This window comes from Hydra viridissima, unplaced genomic scaffold, assembly GCF_058129835.1.
Source record: "Hydra viridissima isolate aposymbiotic clone 2 unplaced genomic scaffold, HvirCarnegie_v1 scaffold_29, whole genome shotgun sequence".
Taxonomy (NCBI): domain Eukaryota; kingdom Metazoa; phylum Cnidaria; class Hydrozoa; order Anthoathecata; family Hydridae; genus Hydra; species Hydra viridissima.
Window position 1 is genome coordinate 85,845 of NW_028324324.1, and position 26,686 is coordinate 112,530.

Consider the following 26,686-nt stretch of genomic DNA (forward strand, 5'->3'; position numbering starts at 1 on the left):
TTGATTTTCAGTTGTTCAACTTGGCCTTTGATCACATCTGCTGCCCAGCGTTAAATTTAAAAGCCTTTAAACGTTTTTTATGTTTTGGTTAATTGGGTTATTTTTGAAAGAAGCTTGTTATTTTTGAAAGAAGCTGGGTTATTTTTGAAAAAAAGCCCAAATGTTTTAGAGTGAAATTGATGCAGTACAAGAAAGCCATGTTTTCATCGTTGAAACTTAAAGTTACCCATCGACTTGATCATTCAAATGTCCACAAGTTTTTTCGTTGAGAGGGAGGGAGCCGGGACAAAGTCGTTGCAAAAAGTATCGCTTCTCGGCCTAATGGCTAAGATCAAGTGTAGTATCTGTTCTTATCAGTTTAATATCTGGTACGCCGGCATAGTCCGGCTCATATATTAATCTGATTTTTGGCATTTGGTCAAGGGATCGTAGGTTTACCTCGCCCTGACCGCGGGTTGCCTCGGCGTTGCACTACTGCTGAGCGCGGCCCATACTATAGAGAAGGAAAAAAAAAAAGCAAACAAACGGGACGATGCGGTGTGCAATCGAAAACCCACAATTGAGAAGATTGGGGCACGTCCGAGGCTGCCCACACAACGGGAAAAGCATACTTACCTGACGGGGAAGTAAACCTGATCAACATGGGGCTTCTTCCAGGGTGAGGCTCTTGCATTGCACTTCGCCTGGGCTGACCCCTGCGATTACCGCTAACGTCGGTAACTCGACCGTACAATTTCTGGTAGTGGGGGCCTGCGTTCGCGCTCGCCCCCTCCTCTAACGACTTAAAAAAAAAACCTCTCCTCTCACCCCTAAGAGTCTACTGCATATTTTGAGAGGCGCATACAAAGTCTGCTATAAGTGCAAATAAATTTTATTTATTTCAAAAGTTGTTGTTTTTTTTTTTTTTGTTTTTTTTTTTTTTTGTACAAAATCAATAAAAATCTAAGAATCGCAAAGAGGCAACCAAATAAGCATAGGAGCGACGAGAATCGTTTCAACGTGACAACCAGCAAGCGTGATCGACCGGTTACAATCCCGGAAATCACTCGACGGCGGAACAAAATGTGACAGTCACAACAGTGAAAACGAGTCGCTGTAATAAAAAACAATGACGATAATAATAGTTAAAATAACAAACAGTAGCAATAAGAAAATCGATATCAATAGTGACAACGAAAATAATGACAACGATGAAGATAACAATAACGACAATAACAAAAATTAACGATAGCATCGATAAACTAACGATAATAGTAATACTGACAATAGCAACGACCACAAAAAAATAAGCATTAGCAATAACGATCTAACAGTAACAATAGTAACAACAACAGCAGCAGCAACAGTAACAACAATTGTCAACCATTTATGCATATCGCATATTGGATTCTGGTGCGGTGAAATGCATTCTTTTACTACCGTTCATTATTTTCATGAAAACAGCTCTGATTCCTACGTGTTGATCTTAGAAAGAAACGACAACGACCGAAACATTTTGGCAAGTTGACACGTCAATACGCAACGTTGCCAGAGATACGTAACGACGATTGACGAATCTTACAAATTTTTGCTCTTCAAAGCTAGTTTTGCAGTCTTTTCGTCATTTCGACAAAACTAGGGAACATTGACATCGTGCAACTTTAGACTTGCGAGGGTTTCTTTCATGGCCGCCGAGAGGACGGGGAAGATTCCCGGGTATCCCCGTGTATCTACAAACGATATTTTAAAAATCATTTTTTTAAAAGATTTAAATAGTTTTGACTTTTAAAAGATTTCATTAACTTTCGTTTTTAATTTTTAATGACTAGAGCACACTTCTATTGGTCCTGGGTATGTAATTGATCACAACGAGGGCCCCTTAAGAAAACTTCCCCTGGGCCCTCGTTGACTATGGTGGCTATAGTCCCTTTAACCGTTGCCCTTGTTGTTCAGCATCAAAACTAGCTTTCTGGCTTTTGTGCGAGGAAAAAGAGCGCCATTTTCTTTCCCTCAGAGATGCGGAGACGGAAGAAGCGCCCTCACACACCTTTCGACCAGTCGCTCCCCTTTCAATCGACACCACCCAGGCAGGGCCGTGTTTATGCATATTCTTTTGCAGGGGATGAGTTCTGTGTATCTTAGAGTCAACTGAAAAAGCAGATTTTGTAAAGAAAAGGGAGTCCCCTTTGGCGACTTTTTTTTTTTTTTTTCGTAAACGGTTGCAAAAGCCTACGGCACCAGGAGTTCCCAGGCGGTCACCCATCCAAGTACTACCCTGGCCCGACGATGCTTAACTTCCGTGATCGGACGAGAACGGGTGTATTCACCGTGGTATGGTCGTAGGCAATAGTGTACGGCTTTAATTTAAAATTTAAAGTTTCTAACGCCTTAACAATAATTTTTAACGGATGTGTGGCTATGAAAATAGCCTTTTGTGTTGTTTATACCGCCGTTTACTGGGCTGCTGGCTTTGGAACCTTCTCGTTCTTTTTGGGAAGCAACACAGCTTGAATGTTTGGCAACACACCGCCGCTCGCAATTGTAACACCTGACAACAACTTGTTTAACTCTTCGTCGTTGCGAACAGCTAGCTGTAAGTGACGAGGAATGATCCTGGCTTTTTTGTTATCGCGTGCAGCATTACCAGCTAACTCTAAGATTTCGGCGGAGAGGTATTCCAAAACTGCAGCTAAGTAGACCGGTGCGCCTGAACCGATGCGATTGGCGTAATGCCCTTTGCGCAAAAATCGGTGAACGCGACCAACAGGAAACTGAAGACCCGCTCTAAAAGATCGAGTTTTTGCCTTGGCCTTAGCTTTTCCTCCTTTTCCACGTCCTGACATTTTATTTTCTAACACAAGCAGAGACAGACAGACGGACCAGAGATCTCGTGCGCCTTTTTTTTATTTTAAACAGCAAAAAGTTTGCTATTCTTATCAAAATAGAGTGGTCTCAAAGTCAACCTTTTTTTAACCAATAGTAAAAAAGAAATAAACGATGCTCAAACAACTTAATCTTTTAAGAACCAATAGAAGTGCATATGACGCAAGAGTTTTCAAGTTGGAGGCTACAACTTTATCTTAAATTAAATCCAGTTGCAATGCAATGAAAACAAACGAAAAGAATTTTTACTGTTAGGCCCGTCGAAATGTCAGACGCACAAAAAACCGGAGGAAAACAAGCGCCAAAGGTGGCGAAAAAAGGCGAGAAGCGCGCCGGTAAGAAAGGTGGTAAAATCGCTGGAACTGGTGACAAGAAGCGCAAGAGAAAGAGACGAGAGTCTTATGCCATTTACATTTACAACGTCCTGAAGCAAGTTCACCCTGATGTCGGTGTTTCTTCTAAAGCAATGAGCATCATGAATTCTTTCGTGAACGACATTTTCGAAAGAATTGCTTCTGAAGCTTCGCGGCTCGCCCTTCAAAATAAGAAATCTACGATCTCTTCGCGTGAAATTCAAACCGCCGTGCGCCTTTTACTTCCCGGTGAACTTGCTAAACACGCAGTGAGCGAAGGCACCAAGGCTGTTACCAAGTACACCAGCAGTAAGTAGATCAAAATCCGCTCAAACGGCTATTTTTATAGCCACGCATCTTTTAAAAACATTAGACGCATTAACGAAATAGGTTCAAATGAAAATATCTGTTGCAATCGCTATATTTAATTGTGCAAACAATGCCAAGTGCAGAATAGCTAAACTAGCTGCTAAAATAAAACACTTAAACTGCTGCATCCGTCCTAGGCTATGAACAACTTAAAACCTTTTTTTTTCTTCTTCAAAATTGCTCTCAAACTCCCCTTTTCTAGAATATACATCGACCTAAAAAGCACGGAGCAGTTACCGGTGAGGTTACTGTGACTTTCAAACTCAATTAGTGTAATTGTTACTACCTGACAAAGTCCTAAATGCCGCGCAACGTTTTAAAGAAATGTGTACCTATGAAAATAGCCGTTTGATGAAGGATTGAGCAGTACAGGTTATTTCTTGTCCACTTTTGCGGTGGCACTCTTTGCAGCGACTTTCTTCTTAGGTGCTGTTTCAGCTTTCTTTACCGCGGGTTTTTTAGCAACCGGTAGCTTGGCGCTCCTTTTTAACTGGAGCGCATGAAATAGCACCAGCGCGACTAATCTTAGTGAGAGCAGTTCTACTTTTGAAAGTGTATGAGCAACGCTGGCTTCTAAAAATCCATTAGTCGATTGTCGCTATACCTATGCTGCCACGCAAACTCAATAGTGGTGGGGATCACAAACACGCAAGATAGTACGACTGCAAGAATATTTAATGCGTTGGCAAAGTGTTCAAAGTATTCAAATGTTGTCAGCAAAATTGTTACATCAACGGGTAAAGAAAACTGACGTTCTGTAAAGCTATCAAAATGTATCAAGGTGTAGAAAAAGTCTAATTAAAACAGTTAATAGTACCGCTGTCATTTTGTAGATGATTTTTTATGGATTATGTTAGTTATGGAAAAATAATTGGTGCATGAAAGGGTCAATGGGATAGTTACGAAACTACAAATGTTGTTAATGTTTGTAAGAAAATAAGACCGAGGAAGTAGACACAGTGTAATATCGTCAGTACAAATCATAATCTGATCACAATCGGAAAAAAAAAGAAGAAGAAGAATACAGTTTTGTTTGTAAATTTTTTTTTAATGACTCATAAAAAGGCTTGGGTACTAGTGATAACCCACAAGCTCTAAAATATCTAAAAAGATGCACTGTCTTCCGACCAGAGTTTCGGCACGGAAAAAACACATACTACAATTTAGTCACTGTGTATTAAGGTATGCATCAAATACTTGCCAATCGCATTTCGTTCATTTCGGGGTTTCGGGAAGGGGAATGATAAAAAAAAAAAAGAAAGAATTCGCAACTGAGCGTCCGCGGTGCACCCATCTTACTAGGCTGCGCGAGTAAGCAGAAACCGTTACTATGCTCTTAGCTAAACCAATGATATTTATACTAACTAGATGTAAAACTTCAAATAAATTTCGTAAGAAATTGTGAAGCAAGTTTTTTAAGTTTTTAAAGCCGGTAGCCTCTTTATTTAAACTGACAATAATTCGTTTGTTTTAATCGATGTTTTTATGATTCTGGCTGGCAAAAAAAAACTTGCTTGGCAAAAAAATATGCTTCACTGCGAAAGCGCGAGTTAAATATCTAGTTAATATACACTTAACCGCAAAATTAACGCACCACATACATTTCGATTTATTTTAATTGTGGTCATATATTTTGACAAACGTGTTAAGAATAGAACACATGAACACAGTTATTTCGATGATAATAATAAAAGCGACTTTGAGGATGGTGAGAAAAGAAAAGAAAAGAAAGAAAAACAAACTAAAACTAGAAATATGGTAAGTAATAAAATTAAGGTAAGTAACAAAATAAACTAAGATGATTATTGTTGTTATGCACACTAATACAGCTTAAAATGTAACATTTTTGACTTATCAATATCTAGTGTTGCCACATCTTGATGTTGTTGCAGCCAGACAGCACCGTGGATTTCTTTTAATTAGAGGTGTAATCGTTTCTTGAAGGATATCTTCACATACGCGGATAAGACTTTGTCGCAACTCGTCTAGGTGGTGGATGTTGACTTCTAACACAGCGTGCCATTATGCCCCAAAGATGCTCTATTGGGTTCATATCTGGACTGCAAGCCGGCCACTCCAAAACTTGAATAGTAGCATTTTGTAAGTATTCAGTAACAACATGCGCCGTATGTGGTCTAGCATTATCTTACATAAGAAGGAATCCATCTCCCATGAACGATGCAAGAGGTACCAAAAAAGGTTTTAAAATGTCAGCTTATGTATCGTTGAGAAGTCAGAACAGACGTGTTGCTCAAATGACAGTTATCATTGAGCAACACATCTGTTCATACTAACTTTATACATACTTTTCTTTTAAAAGTGAGGTTTAGTTACAGCAAAACGTGCTGCTTATGAAAAGCTGCTACAATTTGGAAACTAAAACGGAATAAAGCCTACAAATGACGTCACAATAAACATTATTATCGACTTTGTATTTGATAAATCCGGGAAATACGTAATATTTTTCAAAATAAGTCGGAATTTATAAGTGGTGCGTTAATTTTGCGGTAAAGTGCATATCATTGAGTTTAACAACGGTGCAGTGGTTACGCGCAGTCCTACTGAAATTTTTGGTGTTGGCGTAGCGTCAAGAGCAGAAAAGGTGCTTTTAGCTTGTTTCGAAAAAAAAAAAGAAAATAAAAAAAAGGGAAACTAAACAAATTAAATCCTGTTTTATCTTCTCATACAGTAGCTGATGCCAAAACCAAGACAAGTGACAAGTTTAGAGGAGTTCACACAGTTTTTTTAACGATTTTTCAAGAATGCTTTAAGGTAATAAAAAGTACTGTGCTATTTTATTTTCAATCTTTTCACCTTATTTTGGTGTTTGTGTTTTAAAATTTGAAGCAGTTTAACCCCTATTGTTGTGCCCACTTTACTTTTTCAAGTCTTCAAATACTTAAGAATAGTTTCTGATGAAAAAATCCTTTCAAAAATAAATTTTCATTTTTAGAAGCATCAACTTTATGAAGGAGTAGTCACAAAAGACTTTCATGAGTGCAGTTACAGAGTTTGTTCTGAGTTCCTGGATTATCCAGAATGCAAGTTGCAATACTCTTTAGAGCATCCCACTCAATGAATAAGAAGTGGGAAATTCTTCTTGATTTTATTGGTGAGTGAAACAGAAATAGGATCTTTCTAAGACTTTTACCTATTTCTTTAGTTTGTTCATAGCTTTGTTTCATTTACAGTTATACTGACACAACCCCAATAAAGTAATGCTTAATTAGGTATGCTTTTCACTGGACAATCTATAGCTTCTTTGGAATGATCCCTTTAATTCGATTAAAGATATGCGATAAAATTTTAAAAAAATTACATACTCATTACATTTTGAACTGAACCTTTTGTTTGGCTTTCTCACATTATGTTTTATAGAGTTACTGCTAAAGTTAACTCAGCCTCAGGTAGCAAGTCTGATTATTGAAAATAAGTTATTGAAAGAGAATTTTGAGTGTTGTCCTGGGGCAAGGTTAAGGGTTAAGTTAGGTTAGCAGAGCATATAATATTGAAGCAGTTAAAGTTTCAAGAAAAAGGTAAGTCATGTTTCTTCGATAGTTTACCAGAACCATTTTTTAAAAGTGATAGTTTGAAAAAGTTGACCTTTAGCCAACAAGTAAACATCCTTTTAACTGACTTGGGAATTATATTTTTAAGTTTATTCTCCATCAATCCTGAGCTTCTAATTTGTACGCAAATACATTTGCAGGCTTAATTTAGGTTAGGTAATATGTTAAAAAATGTAATATTTAAAAAAAATACTTTGCTTATTGTTCCAGGTCTCATTAACTTTTACCACGCTCTGCGAGTTTGTGATTGGAAAAATGCAGATACAGTGTGCAAGGTATGTATGCTTTACCTTTGCTAACCTAATGCTGTGTCGGTTTAGTGTCATAAATTTTTTCATTTTCCATTTGTCATTTGATATTTTGTCAGTGGATGTTTTAGGTCACTTTTTAAAATTGTTTTACCTTTTTGTCAGTAAACATTTAAAGTGTTCATTTCTTGCAATAACTAAAGTATCTGAAAAATATTTTCTTGCTACTCAGTTTAAATTCTTAACTTAATTTGCACCATCCCAATTTTTAAACTTTCAAGCTTGTTTTTTTAGACTTTGTGAGGAATTACTACTTGGGAAAGGATCGAGGCTAATGACAAGCAAGTCCTCCTAAACTCTGCTGTTTCTTGGCGACCCTGGTGATGAATTAAAGTACTGTCATTACAACAGTTGAAAAGAACATTTAAATACAGAGGTTCTCAAAATGCTTTTTGACAGAGAAATCTGTCGGACGCTCATATACAGAGTTGATTTTCAGTTGTTCAACTTGGCCTTTGATCACATCTGCTGCCCAGCGTTAAATTTAAAAGCCTTTAAACGTTTTTTATGTTTTGGTTAATTGGGTTATTTTTGAAAGAAGCTTGTTATTTTTGAAAGAAGCTGGGTTATTTTTGAAAAAAAGCCCAAATGTTTTAGAGTGAAATTGATGCAGTACAAGAAAGCCATGTTTTCATCGTTGAAACTTAAAGTTACCCATCGACTTGATCATTCAAATGTCCACAAGTTTTTTCGTTGAGAGGGAGGGAGCCGGGACAAAGTCGTTGCAAAAAGTATCGCTTCTCGGCCTAATGGCTAAGATCAAGTGTAGTATCATCATCCTTACGCCGAAAAGTCGGGCACCACTAGGTGGTGTAAAAAATCCGATGAGGTGCTGGGCCAAAAAGTCGGACACCATCATTTAATGGTGTATTGATCCGAATGAGGCTCAGTGTCGAAAAGTCGGGCACCACTTGGTGGTGTAAAAAATCCGATGAGGCGGTCATGGGTGGTGTGCGAAGCTTTGGTCATGAGCTGCTAAAGTCGGGCAGAGGATCCGGGAATATTCGTTAACTCGAGTACTCGGGGGCCTCAAGGTAGATCCGTCAAGGGTTGGCTTTAACATCAGTCGACAAGACGTAAAATGGGGTGACGTAGGCAAGCGCCGAACATCCTCCCGTCCACAGCTGCCGATGGCTGATGAGACGTTAAAGGAAATAAAAAAAAAAAAAAAAAAAAAAAAGATCAAGTGTAGTATCTGTTCTTATCAGTTTAATATCTGGTACGCCGGCATAGTCCGGCTCATATATTAATCTGATTTTTGGCATTTGGTCAAGGGATCGTAGGTTTACCTCGCCCTGACCGCGGGTTGCCTCGGCGTTGCACTACTGCTGAGCGCGGCCCATACTATAGAGAAGGAAAAAAAAAAAGCAAACAAACGGGACGATGCGGTGTGCAATCGAAAACCCACAATTGAGAAGATTGGGGCACGTCCGAGGCTGCCCACACAACGGGAAAAGCATACTTACCTGACGGGGAAGTAAACCTGATCAACATGGGGCTTCTTCCAGGGTGAGGCTCTTGCATTGCACTTCGCCTGGGCTGACCCCTGCGATTACCGCTAACGTCGGTAACTCGACCGTACAATTTCTGGTAGTGGGGGCCTGCGTTCGCGCTCGCCCCCTCCTCTAACGACTTAAAAAAAAAACCTCTCCTCTCACCCCTAAGAGTCTACTGCATATTTTGAGAGGCGCATACAAAGTCTGCTATAAGTGCAAATAAATTTTATTTATTTCAAAAGTTGTTGTTTTTTTTTTTTTTGTTTTTTTTTTTTTTTGTACAAAATCAATAAAAATCTAAGAATCGCAAAGAGGCAACCAAATAAGCATAGGAGCGACGAGAATCGTTTCAACGTGACAACCAGCAAGCGTGATCGACCGGTTACAATCCCGGAAATCACTCGACGGCGGAACAAAATGTGACAGTCACAACAGTGAAAACGAGTCGCTGTAATAAAAAACAATGACGATAATAATAGTTAAAATAACAAACAGTAGCAATAAGAAAATCGATATCAATAGTGACAACGAAAATAATGACAACGATGAAGATAACAATAACGACAATAACAAAAATTAACGATAGCATCGATAAACTAACGATAATAGTAATACTGACAATAGCAACGACCACAAAAAAATAAGCATTAGCAATAACGATCTAACAGTAACAATAGTAACAACAACAGCAGCAGCAACAGTAACAACAATTGTCAACCATTTATGCATATCGCATATTGGATTCTGGTGCGGTGAAATGCATTCTTTTACTACCGTTCATTATTTTCATGAAAACAGCTCTGATTCCTACGTGTTGATCTTAGAAAGAAACGACAACGACCGAAACATTTTGGCAAGTTGACACGTCAATACGCAACGTTGCCAGAGATACGTAACGACGATTGACGAATCTTACAAATTTTTGCTCTTCAAAGCTAGTTTTGCAGTCTTTTCGTCATTTCGACAAAACTAGGGAACATTGACATCGTGCAACTTTAGACTTGCGAGGGTTTCTTTCATGGCCGCCGAGAGGACGGGGAAGATTCCCGGGTATCCCCGTGTATCTACAAACGATATTTTAAAAATCATTTTTTTAAAAGATTTAAATAGTTTTGACTTTTAAAAGATTTCATTAACTTTCGTTTTTAATTTTTAATGACTAGAGCACACTTCTATTGGTCCTGGGTATGTAATTGATCACAACGAGGGCCCCTTAAGAAAACTTCCCCTGGGCCCTCGTTGACTATGGTGGCTATAGTCCCTTTAACCGTTGCCCTTGTTGTTCAGCATCAAAACTAGCTTTCTGGCTTTTGTGCGAGGAAAAAGAGCGCCATTTTCTTTCCCTCAGAGATGCGGAGACGGAAGAAGCGCCCTCACACACCTTTCGACCAGTCGCTCCCCTTTCAATCGACACCACCCAGGCAGGGCCGTGTTTATGCATATTCTTTTGCAGGGGATGAGTTCTGTGTATCTTAGAGTCAACTGAAAAAGCAGATTTTGTAAAGAAAAGGGAGTCCCCTTTGGCGACTTTTTTTTTTTTTTTTCGTAAACGGTTGCAAAAGCCTACGGCACCAGGAGTTCCCAGGCGGTCACCCATCCAAGTACTACCCTGGCCCGACGATGCTTAACTTCCGTGATCGGACGAGAACGGGTGTATTCACCGTGGTATGGTCGTAGGCAATAGTGTACGGCTTTAATTTAAAATTTAAAGTTTCTAACGCCTTAACAATAATTTTTAACGGATGTGTGGCTATGAAAATAGCCTTTTGTGTTGTTTATACCGCCGTTTACTGGGCTGCTGGCTTTGGAACCTTCTCGTTCTTTTTGGGAAGCAACACAGCTTGAATGTTTGGCAACACACCGCCGCTCGCAATTGTAACACCTGACAACAACTTGTTTAACTCTTCGTCGTTGCGAACAGCTAGCTGTAAGTGACGAGGAATGATCCTGGCTTTTTTGTTATCGCGTGCAGCATTACCAGCTAACTCTAAGATTTCGGCGGAGAGGTATTCCAAAACTGCAGCTAAGTAGACCGGTGCGCCTGAACCGATGCGATTGGCGTAATGCCCTTTGCGCAAAAATCGGTGAACGCGACCAACAGGAAACTGAAGACCCGCTCTAAAAGATCGAGTTTTTGCCTTGGCCTTAGCTTTTCCTCCTTTTCCACGTCCTGACATTTTATTTTCTAACACAAGCAGAGACAGACAGACGGACCAGAGATCTCGTGCGCCTTTTTTTTATTTTAAACAGCAAAAAGTTTGCTATTCTTATCAAAATAGAGTGGTCTCAAAGTCAACCTTTTTTTAACCAATAGTAAAAAAGAAATAAACGATGCTCAAACAACTTAATCTTTTAAGAACCAATAGAAGTGCATATGACGCAAGAGTTTTCAAGTTGGAGGCTACAACTTTATCTTAAATTAAATCCAGTTGCAATGCAATGAAAACAAACGAAAAGAATTTTTACTGTTAGGCCCGTCGAAATGTCAGACGCACAAAAAACCGGAGGAAAACAAGCGCCAAAGGTGGCGAAAAAAGGCGAGAAGCGCGCCGGTAAGAAAGGTGGTAAAATCGCTGGAACTGGTGACAAGAAGCGCAAGAGAAAGAGACGAGAGTCTTATGCCATTTACATTTACAACGTCCTGAAGCAAGTTCACCCTGATGTCGGTGTTTCTTCTAAAGCAATGAGCATCATGAATTCTTTCGTGAACGACATTTTCGAAAGAATTGCTTCTGAAGCTTCGCGGCTCGCCCTTCAAAATAAGAAATCTACGATCTCTTCGCGTGAAATTCAAACCGCCGTGCGCCTTTTACTTCCCGGTGAACTTGCTAAACACGCAGTGAGCGAAGGCACCAAGGCTGTTACCAAGTACACCAGCAGTAAGTAGATCAAAATCCGCTCAAACGGCTATTTTTATAGCCACGCATCTTTTAAAAACATTAGACGCATTAACGAAATAGGTTCAAATGAAAATATCTGTTGCAATCGCTATATTTAATTGTGCAAACAATGCCAAGTGCAGAATAGCTAAACTAGCTGCTAAAATAAAACACTTAAACTGCTGCATCCGTCCTAGGCTATGAACAACTTAAAACCTTTTTTTTTCTTCTTCAAAATTGCTCTCAAACTCCCCTTTTCTAGAATATACATCGACCTAAAAAGCACGGAGCAGTTACCGGTGAGGTTACTGTGACTTTCAAACTCAATTAGTGTAATTGTTACTACCTGACAAAGTCCTAAATGCCGCGCAACGTTTTAAAGAAATGTGTACCTATGAAAATAGCCGTTTGATGAAGGATTGAGCAGTACAGGTTATTTCTTGTCCACTTTTGCGGTGGCACTCTTTGCAGCGACTTTCTTCTTAGGTGCTGTTTCAGCTTTCTTTACCGCGGGTTTTTTAGCAACCGGTAGCTTGGCGCTCCTTTTTAACTGGAGCGCATGAAATAGCACCAGCGCGACTAATCTTAGTGAGAGCAGTTCTACTTTTGAAAGTGTATGAGCAACGCTGGCTTCTAAAAATCCATTAGTCGATTGTCGCTATACCTATGCTGCCACGCAAACTCAATAGTGGTGGGGATCACAAACACGCAAGATAGTACGACTGCAAGAATATTTAATGCGTTGGCAAAGTGTTCAAAGTATTCAAATGTTGTCAGCAAAATTGTTACATCAACGGGTAAAGAAAACTGACGTTCTGTAAAGCTATCAAAATGTATCAAGGTGTAGAAAAAGTCTAATTAAAACAGTTAATAGTACCGCTGTCATTTTGTAGATGATTTTTTATGGATTATGTTAGTTATGGAAAAATAATTGGTGCATGAAAGGGTCAATGGGATAGTTACGAAACTACAAATGTTGTTAATGTTTGTAAGAAAATAAGACCGAGGAAGTAGACACAGTGTAATATCGTCAGTACAAATCATAATCTGATCACAATCGGAAAAAAAAAGAAGAAGAAGAATACAGTTTTGTTTGTAAATTTTTTTTTAATGACTCATAAAAAGGCTTGGGTACTAGTGATAACCCACAAGCTCTAAAATATCTAAAAAGATGCACTGTCTTCCGACCAGAGTTTCGGCACGGAAAAAACACATACTACAATTTAGTCACTGTGTATTAAGGTATGCATCAAATACTTGCCAATCGCATTTCGTTCATTTCGGGGTTTCGGGAAGGGGAATGATAAAAAAAAAAAAGAAAGAATTCGCAACTGAGCGTCCGCGGTGCACCCATCTTACTAGGCTGCGCGAGTAAGCAGAAACCGTTACTATGCTCTTAGCTAAACCAATGATATTTATACTAACTAGATGTAAAACTTCAAATAAATTTCGTAAGAAATTGTGAAGCAAGTTTTTTAAGTTTTTAAAGCCGGTAGCCTCTTTATTTAAACTGACAATAATTCGTTTGTTTTAATCGATGTTTTTATGATTCTGGCTGGCAAAAAAAAACTTGCTTGGCAAAAAAATATGCTTCACTGCGAAAGCGCGAGTTAAATATCTAGTTAATATACACTTAACCGCAAAATTAACGCACCACATACATTTCGATTTATTTTAATTGTGGTCATATATTTTGACAAACGTGTTAAGAATAGAACACATGAACACAGTTATTTCGATGATAATAATAAAAGCGACTTTGAGGATGGTGAGAAAAGAAAAGAAAAGAAAGAAAAACAAACTAAAACTAGAAATATGGTAAGTAATAAAATTAAGGTAAGTAACAAAATAAACTAAGATGATTATTGTTGTTATGCACACTAATACAGCTTAAAATGTAACATTTTTGACTTATCAATATCTAGTGTTGCCACATCTTGATGTTGTTGCAGCCAGACAGCACCGTGGATTTCTTTTAATTAGAGGTGTAATCGTTTCTTGAAGGATATCTTCACATACGCGGATAAGACTTTGTCGCAACTCGTCTAGGTGGTGGATGTTGACTTCTAACACAGCGTGCCATTATGCCCCAAAGATGCTCTATTGGGTTCATATCTGGACTGCAAGCCGGCCACTCCAAAACTTGAATAGTAGCATTTTGTAAGTATTCAGTAACAACATGCGCCGTATGTGGTCTAGCATTATCTTACATAAGAAGGAATCCATCTCCCATGAACGATGCAAGAGGTACCAAAAAAGGTTTTAAAATGTCAGCTTATGTATCGTTGAGAAGTCAGAACAGACGTGTTGCTCAAATGACAGTTATCATTGAGCAACACATCTGTTCATACTAACTTTATACATACTTTTCTTTTAAAAGTGAGGTTTAGTTACAGCAAAACGTGCTGCTTATGAAAAGCTGCTACAATTTGGAAACTAAAACGGAATAAAGCCTACAAATGACGTCACAATAAACATTATTATCGACTTTGTATTTGATAAATCCGGGAAATACGTAATATTTTTCAAAATAAGTCGGAATTTATAAGTGGTGCGTTAATTTTGCGGTAAAGTGCATATCATTGAGTTTAACAACGGTGCAGTGGTTACGCGCAGTCCTACTGAAATTTTTGGTGTTGGCGTAGCGTCAAGAGCAGAAAAGGTGCTTTTAGCTTGTTTCGAAAAAAAAAAAGAAAATAAAAAAAAGGGAAACTAAACAAATTAAATCCTGTTTTATCTTCTCATACAGTAGCTGATGCCAAAACCAAGACAAGTGACAAGTTTAGAGGAGTTCACACAGTTTTTTTAACGATTTTTCAAGAATGCTTTAAGGTAATAAAAAGTACTGTGCTATTTTATTTTCAATCTTTTCACCTTATTTTGGTGTTTGTGTTTTAAAATTTGAAGCAGTTTAACCCCTATTGTTGTGCCCACTTTACTTTTTCAAGTCTTCAAATACTTAAGAATAGTTTCTGATGAAAAAATCCTTTCAAAAATAAATTTTCATTTTTAGAAGCATCAACTTTATGAAGGAGTAGTCACAAAAGACTTTCATGAGTGCAGTTACAGAGTTTGTTCTGAGTTCCTGGATTATCCAGAATGCAAGTTGCAATACTCTTTAGAGCATCCCACTCAATGAATAAGAAGTGGGAAATTCTTCTTGATTTTATTGGTGAGTGAAACAGAAATAGGATCTTTCTAAGACTTTTACCTATTTCTTTAGTTTGTTCATAGCTTTGTTTCATTTACAGTTATACTGACACAACCCCAATAAAGTAATGCTTAATTAGGTATGCTTTTCACTGGACAATCTATAGCTTCTTTGGAATGATCCCTTTAATTCGATTAAAGATATGCGATAAAATTTTAAAAAAATTACATACTCATTACATTTTGAACTGAACCTTTTGTTTGGCTTTCTCACATTATGTTTTATAGAGTTACTGCTAAAGTTAACTCAGCCTCAGGTAGCAAGTCTGATTATTGAAAATAAGTTATTGAAAGAGAATTTTGAGTGTTGTCCTGGGGCAAGGTTAAGGGTTAAGTTAGGTTAGCAGAGCATATAATATTGAAGCAGTTAAAGTTTCAAGAAAAAGGTAAGTCATGTTTCTTCGATAGTTTACCAGAACCATTTTTTAAAAGTGATAGTTTGAAAAAGTTGACCTTTAGCCAACAAGTAAACATCCTTTTAACTGACTTGGGAATTATATTTTTAAGTTTATTCTCCATCAATCCTGAGCTTCTAATTTGTACGCAAATACATTTGCAGGCTTAATTTAGGTTAGGTAATATGTTAAAAAATGTAATATTTAAAAAAAATACTTTGCTTATTGTTCCAGGTCTCATTAACTTTTACCACGCTCTGCGAGTTTGTGATTGGAAAAATGCAGATACAGTGTGCAAGGTATGTATGCTTTACCTTTGCTAACCTAATGCTGTGTCGGTTTAGTGTCATAAATTTTTTCATTTTCCATTTGTCATTTGATATTTTGTCAGTGGATGTTTTAGGTCACTTTTTAAAATTGTTTTACCTTTTTGTCAGTAAACATTTAAAGTGTTCATTTCTTGCAATAACTAAAGTATCTGAAAAATATTTTCTTGCTACTCAGTTTAAATTCTTAACTTAATTTGCACCATCCCAATTTTTAAACTTTCAAGCTTGTTTTTTTAGACTTTGTGAGGAATTACTACTTGGGAAAGGATCGAGGCTAATGACAAGCAAGTCCTCCTAAACTCTGCTGTTTCTTGGCGACCCTGGTGATGAATTAAAGTACTGTCATTACAACAGTTGAAAAGAACATTTAAATACAGAGGTTCTCAAAATGCTTTTTGACAGAGAAATCTGTCGGACGCTCATATACAGAGTTGATTTTCAGTTGTTCAACTTGGCCTTTGATCACATCTGCTGCCCAGCGTTAAATTTAAAAGCCTTTAAACGTTTTTTATGTTTTGGTTAATTGGGTTATTTTTGAAAGAAGCTTGTTATTTTTGAAAGAAGCTGGGTTATTTTTGAAAAAAAGCCCAAATGTTTTAGAGTGAAATTGATGCAGTACAAGAAAGCCATGTTTTCATCGTTGAAACTTAAAGTTACCCATCGACTTGATCATTCAAATGTCCACAAGTTTTTTCGTTGAGAGGGAGGGAGCCGGGACAAAGTCGTTGCAAAAAGTATCGCTTCTCGGCCTAATGGCTAAGATCAAGTGTAGTATCATCATCCTTACGCCGAAAAGTCGGGCACCACTAGGTGGTTAAAAAATCCGATGAGGTGCTGGGCCAAAAAGTCGGACACCATCATTTAATGGTGTATTGATCCGAATGAGGCTCAGTGTCGAAAAGTCGGGCACCACTTGGTGGTGTAAAAAATCCGATGAGGCGGTCATGGGTGGTGTGCGAAGCTTTGGTCATGAGCTGCTAAAGTCGGGCAGAGGATCCGGGAATATTCGTTAACTCGAGTACTCGGGGGCCTCAAGGTAGATCCGTCAAGGGTTGGCTTTAACATCAGTCGACAAGACGTAAAATGGGGTGACGTAGGCAAGCGCCGAACATCCTCCCGTCCACAGCTGCCGATGGCTGATGAGACGTTAAAGGAAATAAAAAAAAAAAAAAAAAAAAAAAAAGATCAAGTGTAGTATCTGTTCTTATCAGTTTAATATCTGGTACGCCGGCATAGTCCGGCTCATATATTAATCTGATTTTTGGCATTTGGTCAAGGGATCGTAGGTTTACCTCGCCCTGACCGCGGGTTGCCTCGGCGTTGCACTACTGCTGAGCGCGGCCCATACTATAGAGAAGGAAAAAAAAAAAGCAAACAAACGGGACGATGCGGTGTGCAATCGAAAACCCACAATTGAGAAGATTGGGGCACGTCCGAGGCTGCCCACACAACGGGAAAAGCATACTTACCTGACGGGGAAGTAAACCTGATCAACATGGGGCTTCTTCCAGGGTGAGGCTCTTGCATTGCACTTCGCCTGGGCTGACCCCTGCGATTACCGCTAACGTCGGTAACTCGACCGTACAATTTCTGGTAGTGGGGGCCTGCGTTCGCGCTCGCCCCCTCCTCTAACGACTTAAAAAAAAAACCTCTCCTCTCACCCCTAAGAGTCTACTGCATATTTTGAGAGGCGCATACAAAGTCTGCTATAAGTGCAAATAAATTTTATTTATTTCAAAAGTTGTTGTTTTTTTTTTTTTTGTTTTTTTTTTTTTTTGTACAAAATCAATAAAAATCTAAGAATCGCAAAGAGGCAACCAAATAAGCATAGGAGCGACGAGAATCGTTTCAACGTGACAACCAGCAAGCGTGATCGACCGGTTACAATCCCGGAAATCACTCGACGGCGGAACAAAATGTGACAGTCACAACAGTGAAAACGAGTCGCTGTAATAAAAAACAATGACGATAATAATAGTTAAAATAACAAACAGTAGCAATAAGAAAATCGATATCAATAGTGACAACGAAAATAATGACAACGATGAAGATAACAATAACGACAATAACAAAAATTAACGATAGCATCGATAAACTAACGATAATAGTAATACTGACAATAGCAACGACCACAAAAAAATAAGCATTAGCAATAACGATCTAACAGTAACAATAGTAACAACAACAGCAGCAGCAACAGTAACAACAATTGTCAACCATTTATGCATATCGCATATTGGATTCTGGTGCGGTGAAATGCATTCTTTTACTACCGTTCATTATTTTCATGAAAACAGCTCTGATTCCTACGTGTTGATCTTAGAAAGAAACGACAACGACCGAAACATTTTGGCAAGTTGACACGTCAATACGCAACGTTGCCAGAGATACGTAACGACGATTGACGAATCTTACAAATTTTTGCTCTTCAAAGCTAGTTTTGCAGTCTTTTCGTCATTTCGACAAAACTAGGGAACATTGACATCGTGCAACTTTAGACTTGCGAGGGTTTCTTTCATGGCCGCCGAGAGGACGGGGAAGATTCCCGGGTATCCCCGTGTATCTACAAACGATATTTTAAAAATCATTTTTTTAAAAGATTTAAATAGTTTTGACTTTTAAAAGATTTCATTAACTTTCGTTTTTAATTTTTAATGACTAGAGCACACTTCTATTGGTCCTGGGTATGTAATTGATCACAACGAGGGCCCCTTAAGAAAACTTCCCCTGGGCCCTCGTTGACTATGGTGGCTATAGTCCCTTTAACCGTTGCCCTTGTTGTTCAGCATCAAAACTAGCTTTCTGGCTTTTGTGCGAGGAAAAAGAGCGCCATTTTCTTTCCCTCAGAGATGCGGAGACGGAAGAAGCGCCCTCACACACCTTTCGACCAGTCGCTCCCCTTTCAATCGACACCACCCAGGCAGGGCCGTGTTTATGCATATTCTTTTGCAGGGGATGAGTTCTGTGTATCTTAGAGTCAACTGAAAAAGCAGATTTTGTAAAGAAAAGGGAGTCCCCTTTGGCGACTTTTTTTTTTTTTTTTCGTAAACGGTTGCAAAAGCCTACGGCACCAGGAGTTCCCAGGCGGTCACCCATCCAAGTACTACCCTGGCCCGACGATGCTTAACTTCCGTGATCGGACGAGAACGGGTGTATTCACCGTGGTATGGTCGTAGGCAATAGTGTACGGCTTTAATTTAAAATTTAAAGTTTCTAACGCCTTAACAATAATTTTTAACGGATGTGTGGCTATGAAAATAGCCTTTTGTGTTGTTTATACCGCCGTTTACTGGGCTGCTGGCTTTGGAACCTTCTCGTTCTTTTTGGGAAGCAACACAGCTTGAATGTTTGGCAACACACCGCCGCTCGCAATTGTAACACCTGACAACAACTTGTTTAACTCTTCGTCGTTGCGAACAGCTAGCTGTAAGTGACGAGGAATGATCCTGGCTTTTTTGTTATCGCGTGCAGCATTACCAGCTAACTCTAAGATTTCGGCGGAGAGGTATTCCAAAACTGCAGCTAAGTAGACCGGTGCGCCTGAACCGATGCGATTGGCGTAATGCCCTTTGCGCAAAAATCGGTGAACGCGACCAACAGGAAACTGAAGACCCGCTCTAAAAGATCGAGTTTTTGCCTTGGCCTTAGCTTTTCCTCCTTTTCCACGTCCTGACATTTTATTTTCTAACACAAGCAGAGACAGACAGACGGACCAGAGATCTCGTGCGCCTTTTTTTTATTTTAAACAGCAAAAAGTTTGCTATTCTTATCAAAATAGAGTGGTCTCAAAGTCAACCTTTTTTTAACCAATAGTAAAAAAGAAATAAACGATGCTCAAACAACTTAATCTTTTAAGAACCAATAGAAGTGCATATGACGCAAGAGTTTTCAAGTTGGAGGCTACAACTTTATCTTAAATTAAATCCAGTTGCAATGCAATGAAAACAAACGAAAAGAATTTTTACTGTTAGGCCCGTCGAAATGTCAGACGCACAAAAAACCGGAGGAAAACAAGCGCCAAAGGTGGCGAAAAAAGGCGAGAAGCGCGCCGGTAAGAAAGGTGGTAAAATCGCTGGAACTGGTGACAAGAAGCGCAAGAGAAAGAGACGAGAGTCTTATGCCATTTACATTTACAACGTCCTGAAGCAAGTTCACCCTGATGTCGGTGTTTCTTCTAAAGCAATGAGCATCATGAATTCTTTCGTGAACGACATTTTCGAAAGAATTGCTTCTGAAGCTTCGCGGCTCGCCCTTCAAAATAAGAAATCTACGATCTCTTCGCGTGAAATTCAAACCGCCGTGCGCCTTTTACTTCCCGGTGAACTTGCTAAACACGCAGTGAGCGAAGGCACCAAGGCTGTTACCAAGTACACCAAGCAGTAAGTAGATCAAAATCCGCTCAAACGGCTATTTTTATAGCCACGCATCTTTTAAAAACATTAGACGCATTAACGAAATAGGTTCAAATGAAAATATCTGTTGCAATCGCTATATTTAATTGTGCAAACAATGCCAAGTGCAGAATAGCTAAACTAGCTGCTAAAATAAAACACTTAAACTGCTGCATCCGTCCTAGGCTATGAACAACTTAAAACCTTTTTTTTTCTTCTTCAAAATTGCTCTCAAACTCCCCTTTTCTAGAATATACATCGACCTAAAAAGCACGGAGCAGTTACCGGTGAGGTTACTGTGACTTTCAAACTCAATTAGTGTAATTGTTACTACCTGACAAAGTCCTAAATGCCGCGCAACGTTTTAAAGAAATGTGTACCTATGAAAATAGCCGTTTGATGAAGGATTGAGCAGTACAGGTTATTTCTTGTCACTTTTGCGGTGGCACTCTTTGCAGCGACTTTCTTCTTAGGTGCTGTTTCAGCTTTCTTTACCGCGGGTTTTTTAGCAACCGGTAGCTTGGCGCTCCTTTTTACTGGAGCGCATGAAATAGCACCAGCGCGACTAATCTTAGTGAGAGCAGTTCTACTTTTGAAAGTGTATGAGCAACGCTGGCTTCTAAAAATCCATTAGTCGATTGTCGCTATACCTATGCTGCCACGCAAACTCAATAGTGGTGGGGATCACAAACACGCAAGATAGTACGACTGCAAGAATATTTAATGCGTTGGCAAAGTGTTCAAAGTATTCAAATGTTGTCAGCAAAATTGTTACATCAACGGGTAAAGAAAACTGACGTTCTGTAAAGCTATCAAAATGTATCAAGGTGTAGAAAAAGTCTAATTAAAACAGTTAATAGTACCGCTGTCATTTTGTAGATGATTTTTTATGGATTATGTTAGTTATGGAAAAATAATTGGTGCATGAAAGGTCAATGGGATAGTTACGAAACTACAAATGTTGTTAATGTTTGTAAGAAAATAAGACCGAGGAAGTAGACACAGTGTAATATCGTCAGTACAAATCATAATCTGATCACAATCGGAAAAAAAAAGAAGAAGAAGAATACAGTTTTGTTTGTAAATTTTTTTTTAATGACTCATAAAAAGGCTTGGGTACTAGTGATAACCCACAAGCTCTAAAATATCTAAAAAGATGCACTGTCTTCCGACCAGAGTTTCGGCACGGAAAAAACACATACTACAATTTAGTCACTGTGTATTAAGGTATGCATCAAATACTTGCCAATCGCATTTCGTTCATTTCGGGGTTTCGGGAAGGGGAATGATAAAAAAAAAAAAGAAAGAATTCGCAACTGAGCGTCCGCGGTGCACCCATCTTACTAGGCTGCGCGAGTAAGCAGAAACCGTTACTATGCTCTTAGCTAAACCAATGATATTTATACTAACTAGATGTAAAACTTCAAATAAATTTCGTAAGAAATTGTGAAGCAAGTTTTTTAAGTTTTTAAAGCCGGTAGCCTCTTTATTTAAACTGACAATAATTCGTTTGTTTTAATCGATGTTTTTATGATTCTGGCTGGCCAAAAAAAAACTTGCTTGGCAAAAAAATATGCTTCACTGCGAAAGCGCGAGTTAAATATCTAGTTAATATACACTTAACCGCAAAATTAACGCACCACATACATTCGATTTATTTTAATTGTGGTCATATATTTTGACAAACGTGTTAAGAATAGAACACATGAACACAGTTATTTCGATGATAATAATAAAAGCGACTTTGAGGATGGTGAGAAAAGAAAAGAAAAGAAAGAAAAACAAACTAAAACTAGAAATATGGTAAGTAATAAAATTAAGGTAAGTAACAAAATAAACTAAGATGATTATTGTTGTTATGCACACTAATACAGCTTAAAATGTAACATTTTTGACTTATCAATATCTAGTGTTGCCACATCTTGATGTTGTTGCAGCCAGACAGCACCGTGGATTTCTTTTAATTAGAGGTGTAATCGTTTCTTGAAGGATATCTTCACATACGCGGATAAGACTTTGTCGCAACTCGTCTAGGTGGTGGATGTTGACTTCTAACACAGCGTGCCATTATGCCCCAAAGATGCTCTATTGGGTTCATATCTGGACTGCAAGCCGGCCACTCCAAAACTTGAATAGTAGCATTTTGTAAGTATTCAGTAACAACATGCGCCGTATGTGGTCTAGCATTATCTTACATAAGAAGGAATCCATCTCCCATGAACGATGCAAGAGGTACCAAAAAAGGTTTTAAAATGTCAGCTTATGTATCGTTGAGAAGTCAGAACAGACGTGTTGCTCAAATGACAGTTATCATTGAGCAACACATCTGTTCATACTAACTTTATACATACTTTTCTTTTAAAAGTGAGGTTTAGTTACAGCAAAACGTGCTGCTTATGAAAAGCTGCTACAATTTGGAACTAAAACGGAATAAAGCCTACAAATGACGTCACAATAAACATTATTATCGACTTTGTATTTGATAAATCCGGGAAATACGTAATATTTTTCAAAATAAGTCGGAATTTATAAGTGGTGCGTTAATTTTGCGGTAAAGTGCATATCATTGAGTTTAACAACGGTGCAGTGGTTACGCGCAGTCCTACTGAAATTTTTGGTGTTGGCGTAGCGTCAAGAGCAGAAAAGGTGCTTTTAGCTTGTTTCGAAAAAAAAAAAGAAAATAAAAAAAAGGGAAACTAAACAAATTAAATCCTGTTTTATCTTCTCATACAGTAGCTGATGCCAAAACCAAGACAAGTGACAAGTTTAGAGGAGTTCACACAGTTTTTTTAACGATTTTTCAAGAATGCTTTAAGGTAATAAAAAGTACTGTGCTATTTTATTTTCAATCTTTTCACCTTATTTTGGTGTTTGTGTTTTAAAATTTGAAGCAGTTTAACCCCTATTGTTGTGCCCACTTTACTTTTTCAAGTCTTCAAATACTTAAGAATAGTTTCTGATGAAAAAATCCTTTCAAAAATAAATTTTCATTTTAGAAGCATCAACTTTATGAAGGAGTAGTCACAAAAGACTTTCATGAGTGCAGTTACAGAGTTTGTTCTGAGTTCCTGGATTATCCAGAATGCAAGTTGCAATACTCTTTAGAGCATCCCACTCAATGAATAAGAAGTGGAAATTCTTCTTGATTTTATTGGTGAGTGAAACAGAAATAGGATCTTTCTAAGACTTTTACCTATTTCTTTAGTTTGTTCATAGCTTTGTTTCATTTACAGTTATACTGACACAACCCCAATAAAGTAATGCTTAATTAGGTATGCTTTTCACTGGACAATCTATAGCTTCTTTGGAATGATCCCTTTAATTCGATTAAAGATATGCGATAAAATTTTAAAAAAATTACATACTCATTACATTTTGAACTGAACCTTTTGTTTGGCTTTCTCACATTATGTTTTATAGAGTTACTGCTAAAGTTAACTCAGCCTCAGGTAGCAAGTCTGATTATTGAAAATAAGTTATTGAAAGAGAATTTTGAGTGTTGTCCTGGGGCAAGGTTAAGGGTTAAGTTAGGTTAGCAGAGCATATAATATTGAAGCAGTTAAAGTTTCAAGAAAAAGGTAAGTCATGTTTCTTCGATAGTTTACCAGAACCATTTTTTAAAAGTGATAGTTTGAAAAAGTTGACCTTTAGCCAACAAGTAAACATCCTTTTAACTGACTTGGGAATTATATTTTTAAGTTTATTCTCCATCAATCCTGAGCTTCTAATTTGTACGCAAATACATTTGCAGGCTTAATTTAGGTTAGGTAATATGTTAAAAAATGTAATATTTAAAAAAAATACTTTGCTTATTGTTCCAGGTCTCATTAACTTTTACCACGCTCTGCGAGTTTGTGATTGGAAAAATGCAGATACAGTGTGCAAGGTATGTATGCTTTACCTTTGCTAACCTAATGCTGTGTCGGTTTAGTGTCATAAATTTTTTCATTTTCCATTTGTCATTTGATATTTTGTCAGTGGATGTTTTAGTCACTTTTTAAAATTGTTTTACCTTTTTGTCAGTAAACATTTAAAGTGTTCATTTCTTGCAATAACTAAAGTATCTGAAAAATATTTTCTTGCTACTCAGTTTAAATTCTTAACTTAATTTGCACCATCCCAATTTTTAAACTTTCAAGCTTGTTTTTTTAGACTTTGTGAGGAATTACTACTTGGGAAAGGATCGAGGCTAATGACAAGCAAGTCCTCCTAAACTCTGCTGTTTCTTGGCGACCCTGGTGATGAATTAAAGTACTGTCATTACAACAGTTGAAAAGAACATTTAAATACAGAGGTTCTCAAAATGCTTTTTGACAGAGAAATCTGTCGGACGCTCATATACAGAGTTGATTTTCAGTTGTTCAACTTGGCCTTTGATCACATCTGCTGCCCAGCGTTAAATTTAAAAGCCTTTAAACGTTTTTTATGTTTTGGTTAATTGGGTTATTTTTGAAAGAAGCTTGTTATTTTTGAAAGAAGCTGGGTTATTTTTGAAAAAAAGCCCAAATGTTTTAGAGTGAAATTGATGCAGTACAAGAAAGCCATGTTTTCATCGTTGAAACTTAAAGTTACCCATCGACTTGATCATTCAAATGTCCACAAGTTTTTTCGTTGAGAGGGAGGGAGCCGGGACAAAGTCGTTGCAAAAAGTATCGCTTCTCGGCCTAATGGCTAAGATCAAGTGTAGTATCATCATCCTTACGCCGAAAAGTCGGGCACCACTAGGTGGTGTAAAAAATCCGATGAGGTGCTGGGCCAAAAAGTCGGACACCATCATTTAATGGTGTATTGATCCGAATGAGGCTCAGTGTCGAAAGTCGGGCACCACTTGGTGGTGTAAAAAATCCGATGAGGCGGTCATGGGTGGTGTGCGAAGCTTTGGTCATGAGCTGCTAAAGTCGGGCAGAGGATCCGGGAATATTCGTTAACTCGAGTACTCGGGGGCCTCAAGGTAGATCCGTCAAGGGTTGGCTTTAACATCAGTCGACAAGACGTAAAATGGGGTGACGTAGGCAAGCGCCGAACATCCTCCCGTCCACAGCTGCCGATGGCTGATGAGACGTTAAAGGAAATAAAAAAAAAAAAAAAAAAAAAAAAAAAGATCAAGTGTAGTATCTGTTCTTATCAGTTTAATATCTGGTACGCCGGCATAGTCCGGCTCATATATTAATCTGATTTTTGGCATTTGGTCAAGGGATCGTAGGTTTACCTCGCCCTGACCGCGGGTTGCCTCGGCGTTGCACTACTGCTGAGCGCGGCCCATACTATAGAGAAGGAAAAAAAAAAAGCAAACAAACGGGACGATGCGGTGTGCAATCGAAAACCCACAATTGAGAAGATTGGGGCACGTCCGAGGCTGCCCACACAACGGGAAAAGCATACTTACCTGACGGGGAAGTAAACCTGATCAACATGGGGCTTCTTCCAGGGTGAGGCTCTTGCATTGCACTTCGCCTGGGCTGACCCCTGCGATTACCGCTAACGTCGGTAACTCGACCGTACAATTTCTGGTAGTGGGGGCCTGCGTTCGCGCTCGCCCCCTCCTCTAACGACTTAAAAAAAAAAACCTCTCCTCTCACCCTAAGAGTCTACTGCATATTTTGAGAGGCGCATACAAAGTCTGCTATAAGTGCAAATAAATTTTATTTATTTCAAAAGTTGTTGTTTTTTTTTTTTTTGTTTTTTTTTTTTTTTGTACAAAATCAATAAAAATCTAAGAATCGCAAAGAGGCAACCAAATAAGCATAGGAGCGACGAGAATCGTTTCAACGTGACAACCAGCAAGCGTGATCGACCGGTTACAATCCCGGAAATCACTCGACGGCGGAACAAAATGTGACAGTCACAACAGTGAAAACGAGTCGCTGTAATAAAAACAATGACGATAATAATAGTTAAAATAACAAACAGTAGCAATAAGAAAATCGATATCAATAGTGACAACGAAAATAATGACAACGATGAAGATAACAATAACGACAATAACAAAAATTAACGATAGCATCGATAAACTAACGATAATAGTAATACTGACAATAGCAACGACCACAAAAAAATAAGCATTAGCAATAACGATCTAACAGTAACAATAGTAACAACAACAGCAGCAGCAACAGTAACAACAATTGTCAACCATTTATGCATATCGCATATTGGATTCTGGTGCGGTGAAATGCATTCTTTTACTACCGTTCATTATTTTCATGAAAACAGCTCTGATTCCTACGTGTTGATCTTAGAAAGAAACGACAACGACCGAAACATTTTGGCAAGTTGACACGTCAATACGCAACGTTGCCAGAGATACGTAACGACGATTGACGAATCTTACAAATTTTTGCTCTTCAAAGCTAGTTTTGCAGTCTTTTCGTCATTTCGACAAAACTAGGGAACATTGACATCGTGCAACTTTAGACTTGCGAGGGTTTCTTTCATGGCCGCCGAGAGGACGGGGAAGATTCCCGGGTATCCCCGTGTATCTACAAACGATATTTTAAAAATCATTTTTTTAAAAGATTTAAATAG

At 38.3% G+C, this 26,686-nt stretch overlaps 2 protein-coding genes, 8 non-coding genes and 5 pseudogenes across 10 annotated transcripts; 10 read left to right on the forward strand and 5 right to left on the reverse strand.

The window, feature by feature from the left end:
- The first annotated feature begins 305 nt into the window (after positions 1 to 305).
- LOC149876167 (U2 spliceosomal RNA) lies at positions 306 to 497 on the forward strand. Its single transcript, XR_016448856.1, has one exon. It is a non-coding gene; the product is annotated as a U2 spliceosomal RNA (small nuclear RNA).
- A 110-nt stretch (positions 498 to 607) lies between these two features.
- On the forward strand, positions 608 to 771 carry LOC149876168 (U1 spliceosomal RNA). The gene has a single exon (XR_016448869.1). It is a non-coding gene; the product is annotated as a U1 spliceosomal RNA (small nuclear RNA).
- A 1,434-nt stretch (positions 772 to 2,205) lies between these two features.
- On the reverse strand, positions 2,206 to 2,324 carry LOC149876169 (5S ribosomal RNA). Its single transcript, XR_016448895.1, has one exon. It is a non-coding gene; the product is annotated as a 5S ribosomal RNA (ribosomal RNA).
- A 108-nt stretch (positions 2,325 to 2,432) lies between these two features.
- Positions 2,433 to 3,526, reverse strand: LOC149876170 (histone H2A, orphon). The gene is made up of 2 exons (XM_090075666.1): positions 3,397 to 3,526; positions 2,433 to 2,830 (listed from the first exon to the last, which is right to left on the reverse strand). The coding sequence occupies exon 2, from the start codon at positions 2,820 to 2,822 to the stop codon at positions 2,433 to 2,435; it is 390 nt and encodes a 129-aa protein (XP_089931792.1). The 5' UTR covers positions 2,823 to 2,830; positions 3,397 to 3,526.
- On the forward strand, positions 3,128 to 3,532 carry LOC149876171 (late histone H2B.L4 pseudogene; annotated as a pseudogene).
- Positions 3,533 to 8,591: 5,059 nt separating this feature from the next.
- Positions 8,592 to 8,809, forward strand: LOC149876172 (U2 spliceosomal RNA; annotated as a pseudogene).
- Positions 8,810 to 8,919: 110 nt separating this feature from the next.
- Positions 8,920 to 9,083, forward strand: LOC149876173 (U1 spliceosomal RNA). Its single transcript, XR_016448870.1, has one exon. It is a non-coding gene; the product is annotated as a U1 spliceosomal RNA (small nuclear RNA).
- Positions 9,084 to 10,517: 1,434 nt separating this feature from the next.
- LOC149876174 (5S ribosomal RNA) lies at positions 10,518 to 10,636 on the reverse strand. The gene has a single exon (XR_016448896.1). It is a non-coding gene; the product is annotated as a 5S ribosomal RNA (ribosomal RNA).
- A 108-nt stretch (positions 10,637 to 10,744) lies between these two features.
- On the reverse strand, positions 10,745 to 11,134 carry LOC149876175 (histone H2A, orphon). Its single transcript, XM_090075667.1, has one exon. It carries the CDS (start codon positions 11,132 to 11,134, stop codon positions 10,745 to 10,747), a length of 390 nt encoding a protein of 129 aa, XP_089931793.1.
- Positions 11,135 to 11,439: 305 nt separating this feature from the next.
- Positions 11,440 to 11,844, forward strand: LOC149876176 (late histone H2B.L4 pseudogene; annotated as a pseudogene).
- A 5,068-nt stretch (positions 11,845 to 16,912) lies between these two features.
- Positions 16,913 to 17,121, forward strand: LOC149876177 (U2 spliceosomal RNA; annotated as a pseudogene).
- A 110-nt stretch (positions 17,122 to 17,231) lies between these two features.
- On the forward strand, positions 17,232 to 17,395 carry LOC149876178 (U1 spliceosomal RNA). Its single transcript, XR_016448871.1, has one exon. It is a non-coding gene; the product is annotated as a U1 spliceosomal RNA (small nuclear RNA).
- Positions 17,396 to 18,829: 1,434 nt separating this feature from the next.
- Positions 18,830 to 18,948, reverse strand: LOC149876179 (5S ribosomal RNA). Its single transcript, XR_016448897.1, has one exon. It is a non-coding gene; the product is annotated as a 5S ribosomal RNA (ribosomal RNA).
- Positions 18,949 to 25,254: 6,306 nt separating this feature from the next.
- LOC149876180 (U2 spliceosomal RNA) lies at positions 25,255 to 25,429 on the forward strand (annotated as a pseudogene).
- Positions 25,430 to 25,539: 110 nt separating this feature from the next.
- On the forward strand, positions 25,540 to 25,703 carry LOC149876181 (U1 spliceosomal RNA). The gene has a single exon (XR_016448872.1). It is a non-coding gene; the product is annotated as a U1 spliceosomal RNA (small nuclear RNA).
- Positions 25,704 to 26,686: the final 983 nt, after the last annotated feature.